This window comes from Gymnogyps californianus, chromosome 15, assembly GCF_018139145.2.
Source record: "Gymnogyps californianus isolate 813 chromosome 15, ASM1813914v2, whole genome shotgun sequence".
Lineage (NCBI taxonomy): Eukaryota > Metazoa > Chordata > Aves > Accipitriformes > Cathartidae > Gymnogyps > Gymnogyps californianus.
Genome location: NC_059485.1, coordinates 3,269,145 through 3,295,378, shown reverse-complemented (window position 1 = coordinate 3,295,378; position 26,234 = coordinate 3,269,145). Strand labels below are relative to the sequence as shown.

The 26,234-nt window shown below is 56.4% G+C and overlaps 3 protein-coding genes across 3 annotated transcripts; 2 read left to right on the top strand and 1 right to left on the bottom strand.

Moving 5' to 3' along the window:
- The first annotated feature begins 611 nt into the window (after nt 1–611).
- SMCR8 (SMCR8-C9orf72 complex subunit) lies at nt 612–6,831 on the top strand. Its single transcript, XM_050906347.1, has 2 exons — nt 612–2,965; nt 5,217–6,831. The coding sequence occupies exons 1-2, from the start codon at nt 612–614 to the stop codon at nt 5,668–5,670; spliced, it is 2,808 nt and encodes a 935-aa protein (XP_050762304.1). The 3' UTR covers nt 5,671–6,831.
- Nucleotides 6,832–10,186: 3,355 nt separating this feature from the next.
- Nucleotides 10,187–16,993, bottom strand: SHMT1 (serine hydroxymethyltransferase 1). The gene is made up of 12 exons (XM_050906353.1): nt 16,976–16,993; nt 15,328–15,452; nt 14,621–14,766; nt 14,182–14,297; nt 13,932–14,092; nt 13,697–13,778; nt 13,240–13,452; nt 12,847–12,963; nt 12,360–12,482; nt 11,965–12,081; nt 11,670–11,780; nt 10,187–11,161 (listed from the first exon to the last, which is right to left on the bottom strand). The coding sequence occupies exons 2-12, from the start codon at nt 15,427–15,429 to the stop codon at nt 10,992–10,994; spliced, it is 1,458 nt and encodes a 485-aa protein (XP_050762310.1). The 5' UTR covers nt 15,430–15,452; nt 16,976–16,993; the 3' UTR covers nt 10,187–10,991.
- A 1,665-nt stretch (nt 16,994–18,658) lies between these two features.
- On the top strand, nt 18,659–19,773 carry LOC127022674 (chemerin-like receptor 1). The gene has a single exon (XM_050906366.1). It carries the CDS (start codon nt 18,671–18,673, stop codon nt 19,754–19,756), a length of 1,086 nt encoding a protein of 361 aa, XP_050762323.1. The 5' UTR covers nt 18,659–18,670; the 3' UTR covers nt 19,757–19,773.
- Nucleotides 19,774–26,234: the final 6,461 nt, after the last annotated feature.

Here is a 26,234-nt window from a genome sequence, read left to right as displayed (position 1 = left end):
CACCCCACCGCCTTCGCTCCCGCGCTCGCTCTGTCGTAAAGAGCAGTGGGACGCGGCGCGCTTTCCCCTCACCGTTGCGTCCTGCCGTAAAGCGCCACCGTGGCGGGAGAGAACTACAGCTCCCAAGATGCCCCGCGGCGGCCCTCAGTCGTTTTCCCCCGCCGTCTCGCCTCGGTTTGCTATTGCCTCCGGCGGTCGGGTCCGTCCCGGGTTAAGTAACGCCAAGGGACGGCGACGGTTTAAAAAAAAAAAACCAAAAAAAAGACAACAACCGTAAAGCGCGAGGGAGGGGGGCGGTGGCGGCTTCGCTTCCGGGTGGCGGGGTGAGAGGTCGCGGCGTCATGTGACCCCAAGATGGCTGCGGGGCTGCGGCGTCCGTGAGGGGAGCGGCGGCTGAGCGGGGCCCGGTGAGGCAGCGGGGCCGGCGGCTCCCGGTCATGGCGGAGGCGTGAGGCAGCGGCGGTGGGAGAAGGGTCTGCGGCGGGGGCCCGGCTGCGGGCGGGCCGGGGCCGGGGCCGGGGCTGCGGCGGGGGCCTCCCGCAGGGCCCGGCGGTGGCGGGGGGGACCGGAGGGGCCTCGCTGCTCCATGTCGGTCCCCTGCTGCGGGAAATATGATCAGCGCCCCTGACGTGGTGGCCTTCACCAGAGAGGAGGAGCTGGAGGATGAGCTGTGCAGCGAGCCGCCCCTGCCCGAGGAGTACTCGGTGCCGCTCTTCCCCTTCGCCAGCCACGGCGCCAACCCCTGGGCCAAGGTCGCCAGCTCCAAGTTCACCCGGGACTTCATCCTCATCTCCGAGTTCTCGGAGCAAGTGGGGCCCCAGCCCCTCCTGACCATCCCTGATGACACCAAAGTGTCGGGCACTTTCGATCTCAATTATTTTTCCCTTCGGATCATGTCTGTGGATTACCAAGCTTCCTTCGTGGGGCACCCTCCCGGCTCTGCCTACCCGAAGCTGAACTTCGTGGAGGATTCCAAAGTGGTGCTGGGGGACTCGAAGGAAGGGGCCTTCGCGTACGTGCACCACTTGACTCTGTACGACCTCGAAGCCAGGGGTTTCGTGAGGCCCTTCTGCATGGCCTATATTTCTGCTGACGAGCACAAAATCATGCAGCAGTTTCAGGAACTCTCCGCGGAGTTCTCCAAAGCCTCCGAATGCTTAAAGACAGGAAACAGGAAAGCTTTTGCTAACGAACTGGAAAAGAAACTGAAGGATCTCGACTACACCAGGACTGTACTGCACAACGAAACCGAGATACAGAAGAAAGCCAACGACAAAGGGTATTACACAACGCAAGCCATCGAGAAGGCCAACGAGCTGGCCAGCGTGGAAAAGTCTATCATCGAGCACCAAGATCTGCTGAAACAAATCAGGTCGTATCCCTACAGGAAGCTGAAGGAGTCCGACTTCCACCCCTACGAGCCGGAGTGTGCGCTGGATCAGGCCAACGCGGGCTGCGATCAGGACCTGACTACCTCCGACCTTGCTGAGCCTGGCGAAACACACCTTTATGCCCACGTGCCGTCCTATACCCCCAAGCTTATCAAAGCGAAGTCTGCCAAATGCTTTGACAAGAAGCTGAAGACGCTGGAGGAACTCTGCGATATTTATTTTTTCACCCAAACCCTTGACCAGTTGCATCAGATCGAGAGGACTTTCAGAGGTGACGTCTGCTACCTCCTGACAGACCAGATCAGCAGGGCACTCTTAAAGCAACAAAGCGTAACTAACTTTCTCTTCGAGGATGTATCTTTTCTGGATGAAAAACCACCTGAAAAACAGCACAGAGGCTGCCAGGGGCTCGGTGAAGATGCTGTCGATAGAAAGTGTTTGGAAGAGTCCCCCGCTCCTAAAGTGGTCATCAGCCTGGGATCCTACAAGTCCAGCGTGGAGTGCGTGCCCATCAAGATGGAGCGGGAAATCGAGGACTCCCAAGAACCCAAAATGACGGAGTCCATCACGTTCGAACACCAGGAGAACCTGGACTATCTCGATGCAGATATTAAAGGCAGCATCAGTAGCGGTGAGAGCATCGAGGTTCTTGGAACGGAGAAGTCTGCATCTGGCTTGACAAAATCGGAGAGCCAGGCCAGCCTACCCGTCAGCCCCAGTCCCCAGGTGGGCAGGAGCAAGGTGGGCAGCCGGCGCACCGTCAGCGAGGACAGCATCGAGGTTCTCAGCACGTGTCCCTCCGAGTCGCTCATCCCAGAAGATTTCAAAGCGAGCTACCCAAGTGCCATTAACGAGGAACCTTACGCGGATGATGAAGAGGGAGGCCTTCGTTTCACCCCCAAACTAAACCCGGACAACGCCGACGAGCAGGAGGAAGTTTCAAAACAGGAAAACTTGGTGCAGGTTGACTCTGCCTGTTGTATTGGGAAGGAGAGTCCCAACTTCCTCGAGCCTCTGCCTGACCTGGGACAGAAGCCCTGTGACGAGGACGGGGTGGTCAGGATCCCCCCGCAGCCGTACCGGCAGGCCGAGCAGGGGCTGCGCGGGAGCTTCGGGAGCTTCCCCTCTCACGACGGCATCTCGGGGGGGCTCCTTCCCTACGAGCTTGACTCGCGCTACCTGACGGGCGGCAGGGAGGTCAGTAAGAGCAGCCTGGATGAGTGCTCGGACTCCACGAGCTATATCAGCAGCGCCGCCTCCACGTGCTCCGACAGGACCCCTTCTCCTGCTCACCCCGCCTGCCAGGCGAGCGAAAGGCACAAAAAAAAGGCTGGCCAGAACGCGCTGCGGTTCATCAGGCAGTACCCCTTCGCTCACCCCGCCATCTACTCCCTGCTCAGCGGGAGGACCCTGATCGTGCTGGGGGAAGAGGAAGCGATAGTCAAGAAGCTCGTGACGGCGCTCTCCATCTTCGTGCCGAACTGCGGCGTTTACGCCAAGCCCGTGAAGCACTGGGTCACTTCCCCTCTGCACGTTGTGGATTTCCAGAAGTGGAAGCTGATCGGACTGCAGAGGTAAATTGAGGGTCAGTCTGCTTTATCGGTGTTGAGGTATACGATAAAAACTTCTCCTGAGAATTTCAGAAGGGAATGGGTGCGCAGGGGAGGTCTCTGTCTGATTCCTTACGCAGCTGCCATGAATTTCTGCTTATGGGATGTATTTGTGGAAGGGGGGTAGATTTGTCTGTCTCTTTATATCCAGCCTCACTTGAGAGTTAATATTTAAAACATCTGCTAGGCGCTTTCTGCCTGGCTCGTACGAATTATTTGGCCAGGAGGTTTCCCTCTGGTTTAGGTCTTCGCCTGGCAAAGCATGAAACAAAGACACGAGTCCCGCTGGTTTCCTGGTTGGTCTGATAACAGAGCGCTCCTGGAGTCCCTTGTGTGCTCTGCTTTCCCCCGTCTCCTGCCAAAACTCTTCTGACGTTTCTAGCTAGAATTTTGTTTTTGAAATGGATGCTGTGATATGGGGAGGGTTTTTCCTTGTGGACCCCAATGAAGAGATGATGCGTTGTCGATGAGATCGGTAGGTCAGGAATTGGAGTGCCAGCACCTTGGGCTGTGTTGGCGAGGGCATGCCGGATGGGTGTTGTGGGGAAGGGCGGAGGCGCGGAGCTGCTGGGCTCTCTTTGAGGGGATGCAGATGGACAGAGGCTTATTTATAACAAGCCTTAGTGCAGGAAAAAAGGTCTGCGGAGCTCAGCGGGCTGCGGTGTTGGAATTGCAGTTCAGATGCAAAGGAAACTTCTGCTCAGGGTGAGGACCATCGCGAAAGCGAGCACCCCTTCCCCAACCCCCAGTCCTGAAATGTGGCTTCATAGTTTATATTCCCAAACAGCAATTGCTCAGCTCTCAAGATTTCGGCCCTGCCTTTGTCACTGTTATGAAAAGGATTTTCTTTGTGTGTTACCAGGATGTGTTCTGGCGCTTCGGGTGCGGGTATGACAGGGAATGGCCGTTGCTGTCACCAACGTGGAAAACACGAGTCAGAGTGGCAGCCCATTGCTCAGAGCTGGGCTGGAACAGCTCCTGAAAGAGTGTTTCTGAGCAGCATGAAAATCAAAATACAGAAATCTGCTTTCTGGGCTGCTGAGTATTGCATCGCTGGGAGTTGTGGATGATGAAATTATCCTAAGCTGTGAGTTTACCCTCATTTCTGTGCTCGTGAGGCAGGATGACAGCTCTGCCAACAGCTGCTCCCAAACTTCTCTGTCTGTCGGTGAGGTTTTTAAAAGCCCCGAGCGTTTACTTGTTGCTCAATGTTTGTGGTTGGATGCAATTTTTATAAACAAAAGTAATTTTTTTTTTTTTTTTTTTTTTTGAGAACTGCTTGTAACATGTGTCAGTCATTTAAACTCTCCTCTGTGGAATGTTAAGTAAGTGTTGAGTTGAACGTGGGTGCTTTCAGCAAGCCTTGCGTACGAGGGCTTTGGGAAGGCACTTAGAGGTTAAATTAATTATTCTGGTAAGGGCGCTGGGTCTCCTGAGGCCAGACGCTGCCTGGGCACAGGGGCAGCCCTTACCCCAGCAGTTGGGGCTCCTGGTTTGAGGCTGGGAGCTGTATCTCAACCGAGCGACTTTAACCACACAAAGTTGAGGAGCAGAAGGTAGGGCTTGCGTAGGCTTGTAATTTGCATTTCAATAACATTAATTTAGGCTTGTTGGATAATTGTATGTTGTGAAGGTGCTGTGGGTTTGCACCTGAGTGAAAAATGCCCAGGCTCAGCCAGGGAATATTCGGGTTTAAGGATGGTTCCCTTTTTAAAGGAAGGGCAGAAGGTTTCACTCCACTCAGGGCTTCGACCACCTCAGAGCAGCTCCCTCCCAAAATAGCTGTATGGGGGGGGAAAGTGGAGCTCTTGGCAAGGGGGGGGGTCTGGTTTGGGTTTCTGGGTCCTTGTTGTCACATCCAGAAGCTACCAGCTGCTGCAGGATTTGCTTCTAGTTCAACAGAGATGTCCTATCGCTCCCTCTGTGTGTCGCCGAGGGAGGAAGCTGCCCCGAAGCGCGGTGGTTTGTGAAGTAGCGCACACACGGTGCAGATCAGTGCACGTGGGGATCCAGGGGATCGAGGTTTCTTTGGGATCTGGCAGGCTGGAGAGACTATTTGGCCATTCTCTTCCGTGCTAGGCTTTATTTGCCCTCAGAAGCTCTCGCACCAGCTCACGAGCTAGAGGGAAAGTACGTGCGATACACAGGCACGGACACAGTCTGCTGCTTAGCTGTCTGGTCCCCTCCAGCGTGACCTCTCTCCTTGCTGTTTCAGGATGGTGTCGCCGGCCGGGGTGAACGTGCTGCACGCCCTGAGCCGATACAGCCGGTACGTCAGCATTCTGGATGCCGACAGTAAGACTCTCCGCTGCCCGCTTTACAAAGGCACCTTGGTGTCCCGGCTGGCAGACCACCGCACGCAGATCAAACGAGGAAGCACCTACTATATGCACGTCCAAAGTATTCTCACCCAGCTGTGTTCAAAAGCCTTCCTCTTCACCTTCTGCCATCATTTGCACCTTCCCATCAGTGAAAGGGAACCGGAGGAATCCGTTGTGAATCGCAGGATGAACTTTCTGAAGCTTCAACTGGGCCTTGCCAATGAAGATATCAAAATCGTACAGTATTTAGCTGAGCTGCTGAAGCTGCAGTACATTCAGGAACCCGGCCAGGGGGTGAACCCTCTGCTCAGATTTGACTATGTTCCCAGCTTTTTGTACAAAATCTAGCCTTGCGCGGGCTGTCTGCCTGCATACTCGGTCTGACAAAGCTCATCCGTGCTTGACATTGACGCTGTCTGCAGTAGCTCTCATACGTCGGGGAAGGGTGAAGAAGCCGATGCGTTTGCAAGCGTCTCTGCTCCACAGAAATCAGTGTCTGAGGGACCGGATTTCTGCGTGGTTCCCTGTAGCCAAGAATGTAGATGTTCCATCGCATAAACCACCGGGCACTCTGGTTTTAAATGTTAGAAGGGGCACTATTAACTTTTAAAGCGTATCATGGCAGCATCCCAGGGGCATTATGGCGTGAAGAGAGAGGTGGGCTGTCTTGGGGATCAATACTTACTAGTGTACAGCCCCCGAAATAACGCAGTGCTCCGCACGCTTCTGCCGGAGCCCTGAACGCTGTTGGTCCCTTCCGTGGAGCCGGGGCGGAGACCAGAGGGGAGATGTAAAGGCCACGTGAAGTTTTTTAATCCACTAGTGTCTCACGTGAGTGTAGCTCGGAAGCTCCCTGGCCGGGTGGCAGCTTGCAGTTACCCGTCTGTGCGCAGCGGTAGCGGATGGTGTGTCCCTTCCTGCGTTTTTCTGAATTTCCTGGCGCTTCCCAGGACAGGTTGTCCCTGGGCGGGTGGGAGCGCAGTGGAGACACACGCGCTTCTCTCCAGAAAGCGTTTGCCAGTTTCTCTCGGCTCTGTTAAAATCTGGGACGTGGAAGGATTCCTTAACGCCGGCGAGCGCCGAGGTGCCCGCTGCTGTGAATGTAGAGCACTGTGCCTTGTTAATTTGTCACGTCCTATTTGCTGGGCGACCTCCGAGAAGGATGGGAGGGAGACCGGGAATCCTCAAAGCATGTGAGGTCGAGGGTGGCCTTTTAAGGAGAGAGGGGAACCGAAGAGTGGGGGAGCCCTCATTTTTAGGTGCTTTTTGCGATGAGGAAACGAACAGTGCAATTCAGCTGAAGCTACGCCGTGAGACAGCAGGCTGTTAGAGCAGGCTGCCTGGCTGATGAGATCCTAGTGCTCAGGAGAGATCGGGGATGAATGTACTGGATTCCATGTTGTATCCATAATAGTTTTTTTTTGTTGTTTTGTGTTTTGTTTTTTCTTTTTTTTCTGTCGGGGAGTTGACTTTTGTGCTTTGCGGTAAAGCAGGGTCGGCATCGCTGCATGCTGCTTCTGGCCGAGCCTTTGTCGTGCCTCGACTACCTCTCCCGGGGCGCTCCTGGGTAGCTCTGGACGGGGCAGAACTGCCGCTCGCTGAGCCTGGATGCTGAGGACTTTCCTTTCAAAGCTTCTACGCCGCTGCCTGTGCCATAAAGGTTGTGCCACCGGCATGGTGACGCTCCCAGATTGTTCCTATCAGTGCCGAAAGCTTTGTGCCCAGGCACGGCGCTTCCCTCTGGAGTCTCGTAGGAGATGCTGCTCCTTGGCCACCGGTCCCGGGCTGCGGTCTGCTCTGCCCGGTGCTGTGTGGCGGTAGCAGCCCCCGTGGTACTTTGAAGCAAGAAAAGCGTTGCTAGGAAAGATATCCTTGGTTTTTATTTCTTTTTAGCAATCTTCTGATTATGGGGTGAGAACAGCTGAGATCATACAAGATGAGCTGATGCGTTGTTTGCTTTGGGTTTTTTTAAAACCTCTGTTTATTGTGATGATGTGAGGCAGTGCTGGAGATGAATGTGATGTTCCTTCCGTGCCCCGGGGAAGTTTCTGTGTAGGAACTGGGGTTCGTCAGCGTGGCTTAGACCCCACCGAAACTCGCTGTGAGAACCGCGCTGCTCCAAAACCTCCGAAGGCAAGGAGGCTCCTTGGGGAGGCTGTCGTCTGGCACCAGCATCTGCGTTTCAGTGCCGCTGCCGCCTCTTTCTCTCCCCTGGAAAGGGCTCTCTGGGGTAGCGCGGGAGGTGTGAACCAACAGGGCAGAAAGGCTATTTTAAATGTTAGTGTTGTTTCTGGTGGTTTACAGTGAGGCCAGCTCAGCCGGGCAAGTGGAGCTCGCGGTACTCTCCAGAGGGATTTCCAAGGTCAGGGATTGCTTCTGATGGTGTTTTTAGGTCGCGGTTGGGAAGCAGCGTGGCGTCGCCTTCGCTGAAGATGAGCGGCGTGCCTGTGCGCGGGGCTGCACGCCTTTAAAGCATGTTTAAAGGCCTTTTCCTTTCCTAACTGTACCCTCCTGTCGCATGTGAACTGGGTCTGCTGGTGAAAGACTTCTGCGTCCATCAAAAACGCCTGCTTTCTGAAGTGACGTGAGGTGTCCCCTTGTCGATTCGTGTGCACCACGCTAAAGCTGAGGCGAGATTCCCCGGGGGAAGAGGCTTCTCAGTAAATGAGTAATGCAGGTGACGCCGGGCAGACGAAAGCTCCCCGGGCAGACGAAAGCTCCCCGCGTCCTGCCTGACCCGCAGCTCTGGAGAGGTGCTCAGCACGGGAGCTTGTTTCCTGCTGGAAAACGACCTGAGGCTATTTGGGTTTGAGGAGAGAGGGACGAGCTTTTTTTTCCTGCTGACTCACTCATGTCTTCCTCCAGGCTGGCAGCGCGGAATGGGATCGATGATTAGCGTTGGCTGATCTCTTAGTCACAGTGGTCTCGACCTGCGGTGTTCAGCTGCACTCATAAATTGATAAATAACTCACTTCTCCTTGCTCCCTCTATCAAACCTGTAGTATCTGATATTCAAGGCTGTGTTGAGCAATACTTGCACTACCACCTGTGTGACCTGCTTCGCCTCTCCGCCACAAAAGCAGCTCTGATTTGGGAGGATGCCCCGGGGGCTTTGCTGGGACGTCGCCCGTTTCAAAACGGGAGCTCTGCGCTGTCTGCAACTCGGCTCTTAAGCAGGAGCTGTGGGGAAACACGCCTTGGCGTGCTTGTTCTCCTAAAGCTGGCTCACGGCAGGGTAACCTCGGAGCTCGGACTCCGGGAAAGGGGGAATTACATCGGGCTGTGGTGCCTCGGTGCAGCCGGAGCCCAGCCTGCCCTCGCTGCTTGTGGCACCCGTAACGGCAGCAGAAATCGGGGGGAGTCTGAGCGCAGCTGGTGGTTTGGGAGCTGAATTCCTCTTTGCTCGGTCATTTCTCTGTCTGACCTTCTGCTCCTGTACAGTAAAGATCCCTGTATCGGCACTTTAAGACTTTTTCCTCATCTTCACTGTGTTACCTCACTTTTTCCGATATTAGCAGACTTAAAACGAGTTACGATCTTCGCGCTAACAGCTCCCGCAACGAATCTTGGCATGTGTGTTCGTCGGCTTGCACCGCACCGCCCGAGCGCCGCGCGCTGCCGTCCGGCCACCCTTCCGCCACGAGCAGGGCAGGTTCCTCGCAGCCGCGGTGCAATACTCACTCACCGGCCCTCCCGCACCGATCCTCCGGCCGCCAGAGCCAGCGGTGCTGTGCACGGCCGTCTCCTGCTTCCGTGAGTGCTGCCAGCATGCCCCCGCCTCCCGCACGGCCGGCTCTGGCCCCCTCCTCTCTCTGCTGGCTGTCAGGGAGAGGAGGCTTTAAGCCTGACCGAGAATTCATCAGAGCAAAAGTCTCCCCTGGCCGTCTGCTGCCTGGCCGGGGAGGGCAGGGCTCCCTTTTCTTACTCCTCCGCTTTCCTGCCTTGGGAGACTGCGACTGCCAGCTCCTGCTCTACTCTACGCTAGCCCGCCGCTTTCAGATCCCACGCCGAGGAGGGTCAGCCATAGGAGTAGGCGATATTAACCCTACACAGGTTTCAGTTCTCAGAGAATAGTGCTCGGATTTACTTTCATCCAGTAGCAATCACTTCTACGCGGCTCCAAAGCTGCCTTGCCTTGACTAGGGAAGTACTGCCTATACTCTAGCAATATTCACCATTTTGTAAGGGGTGGGAGATGCGCTTGAGGGGTGAGAGCTGACGGCTCCATGCCCTCAGGCAAGTTCTTTTGGTTTTCATTGAGCGTGGGGGGCCCTGAGCCCCCCCGGGGTTGGTGGTGGGTGACAGCCCACGCTGCGGATTCAGCGTCTCGGAGCGAGCTGGGCAGGACCCGGGGCTCGTAGCAGCCCTTTGAAAAGGCTCCTGGTTAAGAAGGTGCGATGGGAAATTTCAGCGAGCTGCCCAGGCTGAAGGAGAGCGCCTGCTCCGCACGGTGCCCCAGTAGCACAATGTCAGAGCAACAGACTGTACCCCGATATCGAAGGGGTCACAAACCCACCGCACGCTGGTCCCCGACATGCGTTTTAACTGGAAGGCAGAAACACAGGGTACCCGGTCCCGCCGGCCGCCTCGCTGCCGGCATGGGGATGGGGCTGGGCTAAGAGCTGCCTCTGAGGGCTGCCAGGAGGCTGTGATGAATTCTCATCTTATTTTTAAAGCACTGTATCCTATTACTGCATGTTGAGTTACGCGTGTGTGCCTGTGCGTGCCGAATGCTTGCGTCGGTAGTTAGAGCGAGTGTGACCGGGAGAAATCCACGAAGCATGTCTTAGTGTCGTGCTGTAAGTGTTACTGCACAAGAGTTTAACAGATGTTAACACCAAATGACTAGTCTGAGAAATGTACTTTTAAAAAAAAAAAAAGTTATTTATTTGGGTTCAGATATTTTTGAAATACAAAAGAAAAAAAAAATTGGTTGTATTTTTTAAAGCTTATAATTCTTGTCATACATTGTGGTTAAATTCTTAATTTTACCGTGCTTATTAAAAAATGGTTCTACCTAAGCTGTGTGCTCAGAGGTCTGAGAAAATACCGGAGACGCTGGCTAGGACGGGACGGTGATCCCGGGAGGGCTCTTAGGGACAAGGCTTGGCCTTGTCGAAGCCTGCGGAGGCTGGAAGGCACGCAAGGCGAGCGGGCTTCTGCACACGAAGGGGAATCCTCGAGGCTGAAACCAGGGAGGCTTTTAGCCGCTGCGAAGTCTCTTGTGCAGCTGAGCACAGCGTGCCTGGCCGCGGCGGGGGGGGTGGCAAACCCCCACGTCCCTCCCGATGCTGCGGGCAGCGGTGTCGGGGTGAATGCGGGCAGGCCTGCCTAAACCTCGTCTGCTGCTCCCACAGCCAGCGAGAGCTGGATCGAACCTGGCGGTGAGGCTGAGGGTTACCTGGTGCTCGGTCCCGATTGTAACATTGAGCGGTGAAAGGGCTGGTTTCCCCACGGTGGGGACTGTGCTTGGGGGGGGTCCTGTACCCCAAACGGGAGGGGAGAGGTGAGTAAGAGCCGAACGAGGAGCTGTTGCCGCACCGCAGCCAGTGCCAGCAGGGAGGTGCTGGGAGAAGGCACTGGGGAGTTGGTCTCGGGCTGGGGGTGCGAGCGTGCCGCGATCCCGGGTACTTCCGTGGCTCCGGGAGCGGGCATGGGTGCCTCTCCCCTTACAGGACAGGCAGCCCCGGGAGCGGGAAGGTCGCTGCGAAGGCCTCCACCTCTTCCTTCAGTGCCTTCAGCTCCCCCCGGTATTTCTCCTCCTCCAGTTTCTCCTTGAATTCCTTCAGCGTGGCCTTGGGGCTCATGTCCTTCTGCACGCGCAGCGTCAGCTCGATCCCTGCCAGGATGGGAGACGCGTCGGTCAGCCCTTGCCGCTGCAACACCTCTGCCTGCGCCCGCAGCGGGCAGCCGCCGCATCCCACAGCTCTCCCAGCTCTGCCGCAGGGAGCCGGCGAGGCCGGGCCGTGGGCTTAGCCCCGCACCACCCCACAGCAGCGCTGGGGCTGCTCCCCGAGACGTGGGAGGGTAGGAGCAGGGCTGCGAGGGACTTGCTGCTCCGGGAAACCAGTGTGGGACCCCTGAGGACAACTGGAACCAGACTGGGAAAGGTACAGTTTTAATCCAGGCTTTCAGCCCGCTGCCTGCGCAGTGGGGAGGGTTTGGCTGATCCCAGCTGTGGCCAGATGTCCTCTCCCACATCCAGATGTGCAGGTGGGACAGTTACTCCTCACTTGCGTGTGTGCTCCCTCGCCCAGCTTGTGCCTCCTCGCCCGGAGGAGCTGCCCTGGCCCCGGGGCTGCTGCTGGAGCTGAGACTTGGCCCCCCACGCACTCTCCCGGCCTCACCTCTGTGGATGTACCGAGCCACCATGCGGAAGTCATCCTGCCGGAAGCCGCGGGAAGTGAGAGCCGGAGTCCCGAACCGCAGGCCGCTGGGACGCAGGGCGCTGACGTCACCTGCACCAGAACAAGTCACGCGTGACCAAACCAGGTACCAAAACTGCCGTGCATGGCAACTCGGCGTGGTTCCCAGTGCGCGGGGTGGATCAGGAGCCGGGAGCCCTGCAGGAAGCTCTGCACAGGCCACGGGAGATCCCCGGCACGCGGGGCAAGATGCGGCAGAGCCCGTGGGATCCCTCACCGGGGCACGTGTTCTTGTTGCAGGCGATGGAGCAGATCTCCAGCACCCGCTCGGCCCGGCCGCCATCCGTGCCTCTGCTGCGCAGGTCCAGGAGAATCAAGTGGTTGTCGGAGCCCCCTGCAAAGAGAAGGGTTTGGTGGGGCACGCGGGATGGGGGTAAACGCTGCTCCCACATGAAACTTCAGCGAAAAAGGCTTGGGATTACACCCGGGCCCGCCCCTGGTTTTGGGGGCAGAAGGGGGGCTGCTTCAAAATAATTTTGGGGATGCCCTGAGGAATTGCGACGGCCGAGCCCTGCCCGTTGCTTCCAGGAGTGTGCCGCCCTCGTGGCCTGGCTCGGACTCCGGGCCACGCACAGGGGTCAGCCCCGTCCCACAGCCAAGAGCTGTCCTCACCCGTGACGATGTCGTAGCCCAGCTCCATCAGCGCCGCCGAGAGCGCCTTGCAGTTCGCGACCACCTGCTGCTGATAGCCGTGGAACTCGGGCGTCATGGCCTGCCGCAGCGCCACGGCGATCCCTGGGGAGAAAGGCAGACCAGGGTGAGTTTTTGGGGGGCTCTCACTGGGAGAGCTGGCAGGGACGTGCGGCACCACCAGCAGAAGCCATCCTGGAAGCTGAGCAAACTGATGGACAGTCCCTTCCCCTAACCAGACTGGCGGCGGCGCCATGAGCCAAAAGGCAGGATGGGAAAAGCCTGGTTGCTCCTCGGGCAGTGCTGCACGAAGCCGGCTGCTCCTTGCCGCAGTACCTCCAGGCTGTGAGCCCCTCGGGGCAGCTGGAGCCCCCTGCGCTGCTGCTGGGGGTCAGAGCCCAGCCAGGACATCTTTGCCGGCTCCCTTTGCCATCCTGGAGCTGGTGGTCAGCCCAGCACAGATGCGTACCTGCAATGGCGTGGTTGTGTGGGCCTCCCTGCAGCCCGGGGAAGACCGCCTGGTTGATGAGGCTCTCCAGGTTGTAGAGCGTTTCCTTGCCCGTCTTGGGGTCCACGCTGCGGGTGCCTGCGGGAGGGGAGGGCAGGGTTGCTCACGAGGCAGCTCAGCCTCCCTTCTCCCACGAGCTGCTTTCACCCCCTGGCTTCCCAGAGCAGGGATGGTGGTTGTTCCACTTCAAATCTGGGCCACGGGTGGCCCTGGGAAGCTCCCCAGATGATCCCAGGAGGTCCCGGACCTTCCTGCCCTCCCTCCTTCCCAGCTAGAGCAGGAAGGAGCTTTAACTTGCAGCCCCCGCAGCCTTGGGGGGAGCGTTTCTCCCAGCTCCCCGGCCGGGTCAGGCACCTTTGCGGTAGAAGATCATGCCAGCCCTGCAGCCCCGCAAGGTCTTGTGGGTGGTGGTGGAGACGACGTCGCAGTGGTCGAAGGGGGAGGGCACCACGCCGGCAGCCACCAGCCCACTGATGTGGGCCATGTCGGCCATGAGATAGGCACCGTTGGCGTCGGCGATCTTCCGCATGCGGGCATAGTCCAGGTTGCGCGAGTAGCAGCTGACACCTGCAGGGAGATGGCACGTGGAGGGGACAGGAGCAGATGCGTGAGGACCTTGAGACAGACCCAGGTCCAGCCCTACGATGGGGACAGCACACAAGCTCCTGCCAGTGTGGATGTGTTTGAGGTCTCCTCCTGGCACTGCAGCATCTGTGGGTGCCCGCGGGCTTACCAGGGTGCTACTGGCTTCAGGGAGCCACCTCCACCCAGGATGTGTCACCAGGGAGGTCGGTAAGGGTTTGATCCTTACCTGCTATGATCAGCTTGGGGTGGAAGAGGCGGGCGTTCTCCTCCAGCCGGTCGTAGTCGATGTAACCGGTCTTGGGGTTGACCTGGGAGAGGAAGAGGAGGGTTCAGCCACCTTGGTATGGGTGAAGATCAGCTGCAGTGTCATCCCCCAGGAGGGGGTGCTGGGAGCCTGACGCCGGGAGCACTAACACTTATGATGACCACATCCTGGCTCCGGCTGGAGCAGCTCTGCTTACCTTGTAGGGCATGGACTCGAAGAAGACAGAGGTGGCAGAGATCTTCTTCTTGTCCGTCATGAACCCGTGGGTGAGGTGGCCCCCGTCGGGCAGGTCCAGCCCCATGATCCTGCCGTGGGGCTCCACCAGGGCCGTGTACACCGCAAAGTTTGCGGGTGACCCTGCAGCGAGAGCACACCGGGCCGGTTATGGGTGCGGGGATGCGCGGAGGCCAGTGCAGCCGGCCTGGCTCTCCTGAGCACCCCGTTACCTGAGTAGGGCTGGACGTTGACACCCCACTTCTGGGGGTCGAGCCGGTACGCCTGCAGGGCTCGCTTCTGGCACAGCCTTTCCAGCTCGTCTACGAACTCCGTCCCGCCGTAGTACCTGCCGGTAAAGGATGGGGCAGGGCTTAAAAACCAAACTCATTACTCAGAACGGTCCCTGTGACCAAGCTGGGGAGAAACCGGGGTGATGCCGCGTTTGTGGCAGCCACCGGGACAGCAGCTGCAGCAGATGTGACCCTGCTGAGATTGTCCCATGCATGGCCAAGGACAGAAGCCGAGAAGGTCGGATCCTGCCCCGGAGGAGCTTGGCTGCCAGTGCAAGGACATCGCCTCCTTCCCAGAGGTGAGGTCCGGCAGCGTGGGTGGCTCCTCTCCCTCCCTGCGAGGGTTTGGGTTGGGTGGGACTCAGCCCCAGCCCTGTACCTCTGTCCTGGGTAACCCTCGGAGTATTTGTTGTTCATGCAGGATCCCAGGGCCTCCAGGACCGCTCGGCTCGCAAAGTTCTCCGATGCGATTAGCTCCAGCCCCAGCCTTTGCCGCTGCTTCTCCTTCTTGATGATGCTGTGCACCTTTGGGAGGGGAGAGAAACAGCTTCACCCGTGCCGGCTCTGCAGGGAGACGTGGATGCTCTGTGGTAGGGGATGCACCCTCGGAGGGGACAGGGCGATGGAGAGGGGCCTGGAAAGGTGCTGGAGAAGGGAGACGAGATCCCTTCTTGGTACAGCTGATCCCAAACAGTTCATATGTCCGGGCACAGGCCACGTTTTGGGTTTCTACCTGCCAGGAAGCTGCCAGATAATTCAGCTGTCATTTGGGCTAGAGAGTCAAGGGCAACTGCCACGTGGCCTGGTGGGCCAGTTGCTCTGGTGTGGACGTTAGAGCTTCAAGCAGAGGGGTATGAGCAATAGATGCAAAGTTATGACTGTGTTATCTGCAGATGGTTGGAGGATGCCCTCCCTCCACCTCTCGCTGCAGGCAGAGGGGACACGGAGGATGGATGGGTCCCACCAGCTCAGCCTTGGACCATTTCCCTGCCACATCCCTGGCTCGAGGAGGTCAGAATCCCCACGGCTGTCCGGGGGGGGATGAACGAAGCGGCTGCTGGGTAGGGGCCAGGACGGGGCTCTCACCTCCGGGTCGTCGCTGTCGAGCGGCGCCATTACCATCCTGTTATGGGAGGCCCAGAGCTCCGCGCTGGGGAGGCCCCTGTCACCCTGCGTTGAGTTTGCCATCCTCCTGCTGGGTCCAAGGTCACCTGCCAGTGGAGAGGGGAGTTTGCGGGACTGCAGCGGGGCTGGGTGCCTCTGCACTGCGTCCCTGCGTGCTGCCTGCTCCCATCCCGCATCTTCCCCGGAAACACAGAGGGACGAGCCATGGGCTGGGGCCCATTGGGCGAGGAAAACGCAGACAACTGTCAGGCTTCCCCCGCTGATTTAAGACCAGTTCGTTAATTATAGTGCTTTGATATTTTCTGATAGTCTCCCATCACCGCCCCGCCTGGGCTCCCCCCGCCCAGCTCTGCAGCGCCTGGCCAGACACTTGGGGACATGGTGAACCTGCCCGCAGACCAAACTGTATCAGCAACACGAGCAATGCCTTTCCCTCTCACTCCTGTATATCCGTGAGTCTTAGGGCTTCTCGGAAATGCTAGCAAATGCCCTCATGGACACAAGGGTATCTTATTAAAACTGCTGTTTAATTTCAAGGGCAGTGAAGTGCTCATACCCACAGACCTCAATTTTAATGTGCGTTGCATTCCCCAGCACGCTTAAACCTCTCGGCTGCTTTCCCTTGTGCATAGCTGTGAGGGCAAAGCCCCAGTGAGTCGGAGTCCTGCCCCAAACCCTGACTGAAGCAAGCACGGCTTGTGGAGCTGGGCCCTAAGAGGCAGCAGCTCTGCCTCAGCTTGACTCCACAGCACGTGTGATGCCCAGGCCTGGCAGCAGCCCTTCGGCCCGTCGGTGCGACCGTTGCTAGCATTATAATGCAGAGCACAAGCTCCCGGGCAGGAGTGACAGCCCAGCTTCTGCCTTGGCTGAAAACAATGCATCTTTTTACCCATTAACCCTGCAAGGCCAGCAAAGGGCCGTGAGCAGGTTATTAAGCAATCGCACTTAGTTTGCTTGTGCCAAGCTGCTGAAGTCCGTTCAGCATGGGCCTGCTGCACTGCCCTCCCTGGGCAGGGATGCTCGGCCACCCTCCTGCCCAAGCCCGGGGCCTTGCTGGCAGGGAGGGAATCCCTGTCAGAAAACCAGGATTGGGATAGGGAAATGGCTGCAAGGGAAAGGGCAGGGTGCAGTGCTCTGGCTTTGAGCAGGACGGCTGGGTCCAGCATGTCCCCCCAGCGCATGTCGCAGCAGTACTCGCACCCAGCGCTTTCACAGATCTGCAGAAGGCTCATGGGGGACAGAGCTCCCCCTTCCCCAGCCAGGATGAGACCCCCATTTCCACCTTCATGGTGGGACACTAGTCTGGCCCTGGCAGTTCACCTGCTGCAGGGGCAAACCCCAGCATGAGACCCCCATTTCCACCTTCATGGTGGGACACCAGTCAGGCCCTGGCAGTTCACCTGCTGCAGGGGCGAACCCCAGCCCTGAGGCTCCATCCCCACCTGGCTCTCTGCACCTCCCGTATCCCGGCTCCATCACCTCCCACATTCCTGAGGGGCTCCCGCTGATGCGCTCCCCCTGCCCTGACACCGGTGGTGGGGAACTGAGCTGCCTGCCCGGCTCTCACCCCGCAGCGGTGTGCCAGGCCCCGGCCCCGCACGGCCCCTACCCGCTCGCAGCTCCGCACCAAAGCCCGATCCCGCTCCGCCACCGCGCGGGAGCCCGCGCGCCTAGCATAGACGGCTCAGAAACGCCCCTCCGCGCCTCGGCCAATCAGCTCCTCGCTCCGCCCCGCTAGGCCGGCGGCGGGGAACACGCCCCGGAAGCATCCGGGCCAATCAGCGCCGCGCTTTTCCCCCTCCCCGCATCCTATTGGCCCACGTCGAGGCGGAGCTGGCGGCGCTGGTAGCACGTGGCGGTGGGGGCGCGGGTGACCTTGGCCGGGGCGGGTGGCGGGCGGGGGCTCCGCTGCCGTCACCCCTCTGCCGTCACCCCTCCTCTGCCGTCACCCCTCTGCCGTCACCCCTCCTCTGCTGTCACCCCGCTGCCGTCACCCCGCAGCTCCGGCCCTGCCTGCCGTGTTCCCCGGGGGGGCCTTTCCCCCAGCCCTGGGGTGTTCCCAGCACCCCGCGATCCAGGGGTGCCTCTCGCCTCCCCCATGGGCCCGAGGACGGGAGCCCCCCCCTGCCCCGCCACTCTGCACCGGGCAGGGAGTGCTTCCAGCCACCCCTAGGACCCCCCGCCCCGGCCGGGCTGCTAGCCAAAGCCACGTCTCGAGGCGAGCAGGCGTGCCAGGCCGTGGCACGGGTTGGCAGCACCGTCACGATGCCGCTGCCGTGGGGAGCAGAGCCTGCCCCGTCCCGTGTGTGTGTGTGTGTCCCCTCCCCACGGCAGGGCAGCCCCGGCACCCGGCGGGGTGTGCGGGTGCTCGGGAGGAAGGACGCTGCCGCGGGGGCATGAGTGGTGCAGGCAGGAAAGGGGCCGCGTTCTCCTTGCGCTTCGCATCCGAGTTAGCGGATGGGCTTGGCCAACCGGCCCGAGGGAGCCTGCGACCGCCGGGGCTTCAGGGGTTAAATCGGCACACCACAAATTGAGGAACAAGCTCAGGGAATAAGCGATCCTACTAAATTCCTCGTGATCCCAAGCCACGGGAAAACGGGACGAGGCAGCGTGAGTCACTCCGGAGAGGAGCAGCGTCTCGAAGGGGAGTCAGCCAGGAGGCGAAACCAAGCCGCTGCGGGCAGAGCGGCGAAGGAGCGCGGCGCCGCGGTGAGTCCTGCCGGGACCTGGCGAGGTGGGGTGCTGGGGCGAGCAGGAAAGGGGGCAAGGAGAACCGTGGGCTCGCCGGGAGGGTGGTTTGTGGGTAAAGGGCTGACGGTCACACCTGAAAACACCTCGGGTACCGTTCTGCCTCCTGGAACGCACCTCCCTGGAAGGTACTTGTTGAAGGAACAGTCTTTTAACTTAATCTTTATCAGTCTAGATGTTTTTTGCTATCTTAATTTGTCATCGGTCATCCGAAGAGGACTCGTCACAGCTGAGGGATTTGGGTTTCCGTGGTTCTGCTGCTGGCCCATGTCGGATTGCTGTTGTAGGCCGTTTACGGAGGCGTTGTTCTGACAGCGCCGACACCAACAGCAAAACCTGGGTCGCTTTCTGTGGTCGCGGTGGTTTCTGTGACGTGCAGGTGCAGATGCTATAGAGAAGGACTTTATGTTAATTATATATTAAGTTATATAATCTGGCTTTGCACATACATTCTGTGTACAGTTGCTAGCCAAGATTTTCACCTCCCCTGAGCCGTAGGAGCTGCAGATAATAGCGGTGTGTGCTGTTATGATTTCAGGACTCCGGCTTGCTGGTGATGGAGATTGTCTCTTCTTCCCCTTCACCCTTCCCTGCCAGTTCCCCCACCGTGCAGTCGGAGAACGCCACTGCCCATGACTACTACTCCGGCCTCCAGAAGAGCATGCACGTCCTCTCCATGGTGGTGTACAGCATTGCCTGTTTGCTGGGGGTGACAGGGAACGGCCTCGTCATCTGGATTGCAGGCTTCAAGATGAAGAAGACGGTGAACTCCATCTGGTTCCTCAACCTGGCCATTGCTGACTTCATCTTCACCTTTTTCCTGCCCCTCAGCATCGCCTACACCGCCCTGGGCTTCCACTGGCCGTTTGGGAAGCTCCTGTGCAAGCTGAACAGCACCATCGCGTTCCTCAACATGTTCGCCAGCGTCTTCCTCCTGACGGTCATCAGCATGGACCGCTGCGTTTCTGTGGCCTTTCCCGTCTGGTCTCACAACCGCAGGAGTCCGGAGCTGGCGGCCAGGATCGCACTGGGGACGTGGGTCCTGGCTCTCCTCCTCAGCTCCCCGTACCTCGTCTTTCGGGACACTGTGGTCAGTTCCAGGAACATCACCAGCTGCTATAATAATTTCGCGCTGTCCGATGACTACACGTCCGAGGCAACGCGGAGGCTGTGGAGGATGCGGCATAAAGCGATGATCGTAACACGATTCTTATGCGGGTTCCTCATCCCTTTCACGGTGATTCTCATCTGCTACAGCATCGTTGCTGTCAAGCTGAAAAGAAGGCAGTTAGCCAACTCTGCGAAGCCATACAGAATTATCATCGCTGTCACAGTCTCGTTTTTCCTCTGTTATTTCCCCTATCACGTCTTCTCCTTGCTGGAAATATCCAAAAACTCTTCCAGCCATGAGATGAAAATGGCCCTTTACATAGGGATCCCCTTGGTTTCCAGCCTTGCTTTCTTCAACAGCTGCATCAACCCCATCCTGTACGTATTTGTGGGGCCGGATTTCAAGGAGAAGTTTCGCCAGTCCATCCTGTCGACCTTCGAAGGGGCCTTCAGCGAGGAGTCGGTCCTGGGCAGCCTGACCAGCAGGCGAAAGTCCAGGTCTGCTTTGGAAGCGGAGGTCCCGAGGCTCTGAGCGGGCGCTGGTGTGGAGGGGGCAGTTCTTTTCTCTGCAATTTCCCTTCATTTCAGAGCTATAGTCGCAGAACTGGGGGCTGCAGGGGGCTGTGCATGCTAACGAAGCGTGATTTGACATGTTGGAGGTATCTCAAACCTGCTATGACTTAATATACTATGGAAATTAAACAACCATCTGGAGCTGCAGCAGGGTGGGAAAGTCAAAGTACATTTTGTCCTTGTGCCACTTCCTCGGCTGCCTTGTTTCCCCGTACCTTTTCCATCCCCTGTGGTCCATCATACCTGGCAAAATGTCTCCCTGACTGGCCGTGCCGAGAGGGCAACCACAGCCTGGGTGGTGGCTGCCAGTCACCAGACTTGGCTGCCTCAGCGCTGCTGATCTGTTACAGCTTCCAGTTTTTAACAGGGGACGCTTTATAAAATTCGCCGGGTTTGTGACTCCGCTGGCAGAGCTCCCTTTACTTTCCTCTCCTCCTGGGGCTCCCAAGGAAGGAGCTCTCAGATGCTCTCCACGCTGCCACCCAGCCCACGGTCACCTTGTACGTGCCCGGCGAAGGCATTTGGGGACAAATCCTGTTTGCATCTCCGTTGGGTTCATCTGCCTGCAGTGCGTTTGCATGTGGCGAGCCGAGGGGAGATTTTCTTCCCTGCCCTTACCAGGCTTTCCTGGCAGCTCATCTCTGCTGGGGTTCCACCAGGGGGCAAAATCGGGTGCAGCGGCACTGGCAGAGTACGGCTGTGGCAGTGGTGTACGGCTGTGCCGGAGGTGTATGGCTGCGCTGGAGGTGTATGGCTGCACCGGCATTTCGGCTGTCCAGAGGAGAAAAGGAGGGAAGGGAGAGCTATTCCAGAAGTCCCTTGTAATTAAATCAGTAAAGAAAATACAAAGATCCTTTCCCATGTATCATTGCAGCCTGACGCATGGGCTGCTAAAGCTTAAGGAGAAAATAATTTAAAAAAAGCAGCTTGAACGTGCAGTGGGATCCATCCAGAGGCACTCTTGCACATGCATCTTGTAAAGAAATAGGGTTAAATGAAATGGCCATATGTATTTTTGTAGGGTCTAGAATACCTAATAAGACACTCATCTTTTCTCTCCCCAGATGTGTGGCAGGACAAATTATTGGTTGTGCTCCAGTTACTCAGGTTTGATGCACAGCATAACTATTTCTGAGCAATGCTTGTCTGTGTGTGTGTGTTTGACATGTTTCTGGCCCTTAAATAGCGGAGATCTGACATTTTGTACTGTTGGCGAATGAATATTAAACCCCATTAAACTCACGTAAAACATTCCCAGCCTGTTGTGTTGCCTGTGTGATAAAATGCTTGTTGATCCAACCTGACCGAGCATGCTCATCTTCGGTAACAGAACAACTAGATAAAAGATTAAATACTCAGAATTTGGAAACAAACCACTGGCATTAGCAGCAACTCTCACAACTGAAGTAGTCAGGAGTCGACCTGGGTGTGAGGACTTGCCCGGGGCACTCTGTGGATATGATTGCCAGCCCGCAGTTCTGGCTTATCGTTGGGTCTCAGACCTTTTGGTACATTTGAAAACCAGCGGTTCAGAGAAGAAAGAAGAGCAAGTGTGGCTGAGCTGGGTTTGGTCAAGTTTCACATTTGCAAACCGCTCAGGATGAAGATGGTGGGGCTTTTCTTCCTAGGCTTGATCAGCCTCTAAACTGCTTTAATTTTCATAGTAGAAAATCTTGGTCACGTAAAAGGGAACAGCAGCGTTGAGGTGCTGTCATTCCCAGCCCATCCTAGGCAGCTGAACGAGCAGGTGACCGGATCACCCCTCCCTCTCCTGGCCTGCCCAATCTGCTACCAAAATGGTAGCCCAAGCTACCATTTGTCCCGTTCATCCCGCCAGAAACCTGCCTTGGAGCCTCACTGCTCCGACGGCTGGGAAATCTCTGACTCCCAGCCTGAACGTACGAATTTACACGTACTCACTATTCCGTGTGGATGACATTCCCGAGTAAGAGCTGTCACTTGAACATGTTAGGGATTAATTATGGGTCTGCTGGGCCATGCAATATTAAATGAAGGTCGTGATCCTACAGGCATGCGTGTACGTAACCTTAAATTCATGCATAAACCTGCTGAGAACAGCGAATGTAACAAGACCATCCATATGTCAAGCATGAGTGAAGAGAGAGATTTACCCTTTGCCACAAATTGCTGCTTGTCATCCAGATAAAACTGCAATGTTTGCTATGCAGCATGCAACTCCGGGACTATTTACTTGCTCCTGGCGGTAAACTACAGCATTGATTGCAGTGTCAAGGTTGTGCAGACCAGCGTTTGCTCTTTCTGGTTTTCCTTATCTGTTTGCAGAGCCCACGTAATTCCTTGTGACAAGAGTCTCTGAGAGTGTTGGACCAAAGCCTCGGACTCCTGTCGTGCCTCTCTCCTCACTCCGGCACCCTTGAAGGTCAGGACTTGAAGTATTGACCTGGTTTGTGGTAGGAAAGAAAGCAATTTTCTGGGTCATTTGGACATCCAAGGTGGGTACAGGGTTCCCATGGGACGACATGATTTAAATGAAGCAGAGTGTCTGGGTGATCTAAGGAATTACCGCAGGAACACCGGCAGGTAACTAACCTACAGAGCACCATCTTCTCCCTGGCATCCCAGCCAAGCCCAGCATGCCTTCCGCGCAGCAGCTCTGTTTCATCGGCTAACCCCACCCGACTCCAGACCTGGGACCAAGCTGCTCTCTCTCTCTCGCTCGCTATATCCCTCCCAGAAGTTACCTCCACTCTAAGCGGCACATTATTACGCCTAAGCAAAATAGCGTGTCTTTACAAAGCCGAACGTCTCCCTGCATGATGGGGAAGGGACTGAGAAAGCTTTCAGCCAGCCATTCGTGAGAACACTTGCCAAAATACTGTTGGGAGAAAAAAGGGGGAAGCGAATGTTTTATCGATGGTAACGGCCATTGCTGTGTTACAGGATGCGCCTGAGATAGAGATGGGTCTGTCATCCCGGGTCTGATCCCTCGCCTTTGTGCAATGAGAAACCGTGCTGACATCAATATGGTGTCAGGCTGCCAAGGGACTGGTTCCAAGATAAATCTCCCATTGTATCGAGTTCCCTCATGTTCAGACTATCTCATTATCACAGTGATAATTGTGATAGTCCCTCATTCCTAACTGGAAGGCAGGCTGTTCATTCTCTCTGATACTTGTGTTTGTCATGTGCTTATCTAGAAAAGCTTGAATGAAAAAAAAAAGGGGGGGGGGGGAATTTTTTTCCAAAGGTATGCAAACAATCCAAAGAGGTTGAACGACTCTTTTGGCAGCTGTGCCCCGCTCTGACGCAGCTTTGCTCTCAAGGCTCTTTCAGATGCGATCGGATGGGTGGAACAGCCTGAACCCCCCCAGTATTTGCAGTCATTGAGAAAGGCGCTGAACCCGCTGCCCCGCTGGCGTGAGGCCCTCATTGGCCCCGCGGAGGGGCCGATCCGGCAGCCCCGCTCCTACAAACAGCGGGCTGGGGCAGGCAGAGCCATTGGGGCGTGCGGGGTTCAGGCTGTGCAGGGGAAAGCCTTAGCTGAGAGAATAAGCAAGTTTCGGTAGAGCGTTTGGTACGAATTAGCAGACCAGGGTGAGCAGTCTGATGAGGTCGTTAATACTTTGGTGTTGGGCAAGGTAAATACGGAATCACCAAAACATCTTGGTGAAGAGCTCAGAAAGACTTGGCAGGTGATTTTTGGCTAGAGGTTTTGTCGCAGGCTCTGCCTTCTGAGTGCAGAAACTGCGCTGGCCGGAGCTGCGGTCCAGAGCTGCCCTCCAAGGAAGGTAGCAAGGGACGGTGATACTTCACTAGCCGGTGTAGATGGGAAGAATTACATCATGGGGCCAGTTCGGGTGAGGGATGGCAGACTTCTGTATGCTGAAAAGAGAATTGGCAGAATCCAATTACAGCCTGGTTGTGTCCTGTCCTGATTCAATCACAGGCCTAAGTGGCACTGGATCAGCGTTACAGTTTTGGTCAGACCAGGGTCTAGCAGGATGGTAAGATGTTCTTGTATCTTTAGTGCAAGAGAAAATAACTGGTGTTTGAATCATGCTGAGGGACAACCATGGTGTAACTGGGTCTTGTGACACAGCTGCTTCTGTAATGAAGACAGGATCTTAGATGAGGATGAAGAATCCTTAGATGAAGAATCTCAAGGAGTTAAAGCCTGGGGTGAACTGTGAGGACAGTAGGTCCTCGACAGCCGTGGATTATTGCTATGCCCGGCAGTTCTACACTGGTTTAGCAAGCATGTAAGTGAGGGATCTCAGCAAGAGCTGTCGCTGCCTTGCTTTGGAGGAGAGAGTAGTGCAGGTGACTCTGGAGCTGGGAGAAGCTGCAGAGATATCAGGGAGGAAACAAGCCAAGGAGGACGTGGCAAGCGGTAGCTCAAGAGGAGAAGGTATTTCCTCCTTGGGACCTGGATGAGAGCATGGAAATAGAAACTGGGCTCAGAATAGTTAAGAGGAAAGAGGGAGGAAGGAGTGGGAACCAAGACAGCCTTGAAAGTACCAGCAGTATGATGGTGGGTGCAAATGAATGGGAGGGAGACTGCAGCAGGTGAGGATGTTCTCATTAAGGAGAACTTAATGAAACAATAAAAGCCTCTGTGAAACCTAGCAGTCCCCATGCCTTTCCTCTGGTGAAACTTTCCTGGTGAGTAAAATTTTTAAGTGTCCCACTCTTGAGCTTGGGGAATGGACTTGTTAGATAAGGTCAAGCAAAAGACACCGCACAGAGGTCTGACAGCAGGACCCCTTCCAGAGCTTGCCGAAATCAAGCAGGAAACAATATGGCAAGCTAGAGGACCGGTACTGGTAAAAAGCTTCTCTGTGAAGGAGAGATATTGGTAATAGTGTTAGTAAGTGGTGCAGGCCAAGCCTTACCCAGGTCTCCTCAGCCTTTCTTGGTGTAGCAGCTGGGTGAGGGGCCCACCCAACACAGGAGTTAACCTGCTACTGCTGCTCCAGGGTCGGTCCTGATCGGCACCAAACCGGGAAGGGAACAGGGTGCTCTTTGCTGGTTGCACTTTGCTCCTTCCCTGCACCTCTCCCAGCTTCTGCTTAGCTCTACCGGGCAGGGTTGGTACCAAATCTTTCTTTACACCCCCCCAGTCTATCTCTGTGCAGCTGTGCATGCAAAGCACAGGATCTTTTCTCCTGTCCTGAATTCCGCTTTAATTTGCAGGCTTGCTCTACAGTGACCAGTGACTAAGTCAAGCCCTTCCTGTATGTTCACTCAATGCCTGTACAGGGCATGATGCACGTGCACTCTCTGTTTGTAGAGGAGCTGTAGCTTAGTGCAGTAAATGGCAAGTCATGCTAGGACCCAGTAGGTAGGGCAGAGAGGAACAGGGCACTAACTGTGTAGCTGTTCAAATTCCCTAAAGTGACATGACTGCACTGTCCAGTTCAACCGCTTCTGTCTGAAGGCGAATTGAAGGGCAAACCACATCTGTGAACAGAAGGTGCTGGATGTTAACTGGATGCTACGCAGACTTTGCAGGACAGAACGGCACACAGACACAGCAAAGCAAAGAGAATCCGCGAACAAAGCAAAAGGCGCTACTGCCGGTTCTTGTTTCAGGGCAGTGTTTGTTCAAACCCTTGCCCTCTCATCCAGCTTGAGACGTTTGTCTGTGCAGTGACCTGTGAAACGCTGGGTATTCCAACAAGCCTCCCGTCTCTTTGTTTGAAGGCTGGCTGGAGATAACCCCGTGCCCGTGCTGAAGCTGAGGCAGCAGATCTGTTAGTCATTGCAGACTGACCCAGAACTGAGAGCGCAGTTAGAAACAGGAAAGCAGACTGAACTTGGTGAGTCTTTCAAAGCTTCATGACTCGTGAGGAACAGGACAGTAACAGAATGAGTCAGTGCCTGTTTCCTGCAGACGGCCAAGCCATGGCCAGGCAGTAATATTTGATAAAACAATAAGAGAGTGCTATCTACTTACACAGCCCTTCACATAGATAAGATGTGTTCTCTGCTCCAGGGCCTTTTTTAAGGCACTTTGGTTCCCAGATGTGGGGAATGCTATTTTCCAGATCACTCCCAAGAAATTATAAAATTACTCCTCCCTCCCTTGATTCAGAAATACATTTATAGCCACTTTGAGTTCTGCCTCCCTAGCTGGGTAATATCCAAGCCAGCATCTTCTGGAAATCAGACACAGCCTCTCCGAAGGCAGGGGAGGAGGGAGGCGGTGGCCTTGAGGCTGTGCTCAGTGTGGAGGTGCCTGTGTGCTGCAGAGCCTCTCAGCAGGCTCAGAGGGGCCGCGTAGGGTAGAGGATGCTTTCGGGATGCCTCACAGGACCAACCGTTGGGAGAGACCAAACCTATTCACAGGACTCCGTTAGGATCAAATCAAAACGTTTCTTTGGTGTACCACATCTGATAATTCTCGCTGTCAGGTGGTTTGGTAGGTGAGTTTTAACATCTACCTTTTTAAAAAA

Excerpts from the sequence above, each read along its gene's own strand:
- SMCR8 (XM_050906347.1), top strand. The coding sequence starts at position 612 with ATGATCAGCGCCCCTGACGTGGTGGCCTTCACCAGAGAGGAGGAGCTG. Across the intron at positions 2,966-5,216 it reads AAGCTGATCGGACTGCAGAG|GATGGTGTCGCCGGCCGGGG; the intron begins GTAAATTGAGGG and ends TTGCTGTTTCAG.
- SHMT1 (XM_050906353.1), bottom strand. The coding sequence starts at position 15,429 with ATGGCAAACTCAACGCAGGGTGACAGGGGCCTCCCCAGCGCGGAGCTC. Across the intron at positions 14,767-15,327 it reads TCGACAGCGACGACCCGGAG|GTGCACAGCATCATCAAGAA; the intron begins GTGAGAGCCCCG and ends CCCCTCCCAAAG. Across the intron at positions 13,453-13,696 it reads CCCCAAGCTGATCATAGCAG|GTGTCAGCTGCTACTCGCGC; the intron begins GTAAGGATCAAA and ends ATCTCCCTGCAG.
- LOC127022674 (XM_050906366.1), top strand. The coding sequence starts at position 18,671 with ATGGAGATTGTCTCTTCTTCCCCTTCACCCTTCCCTGCCAGTTCCCCC.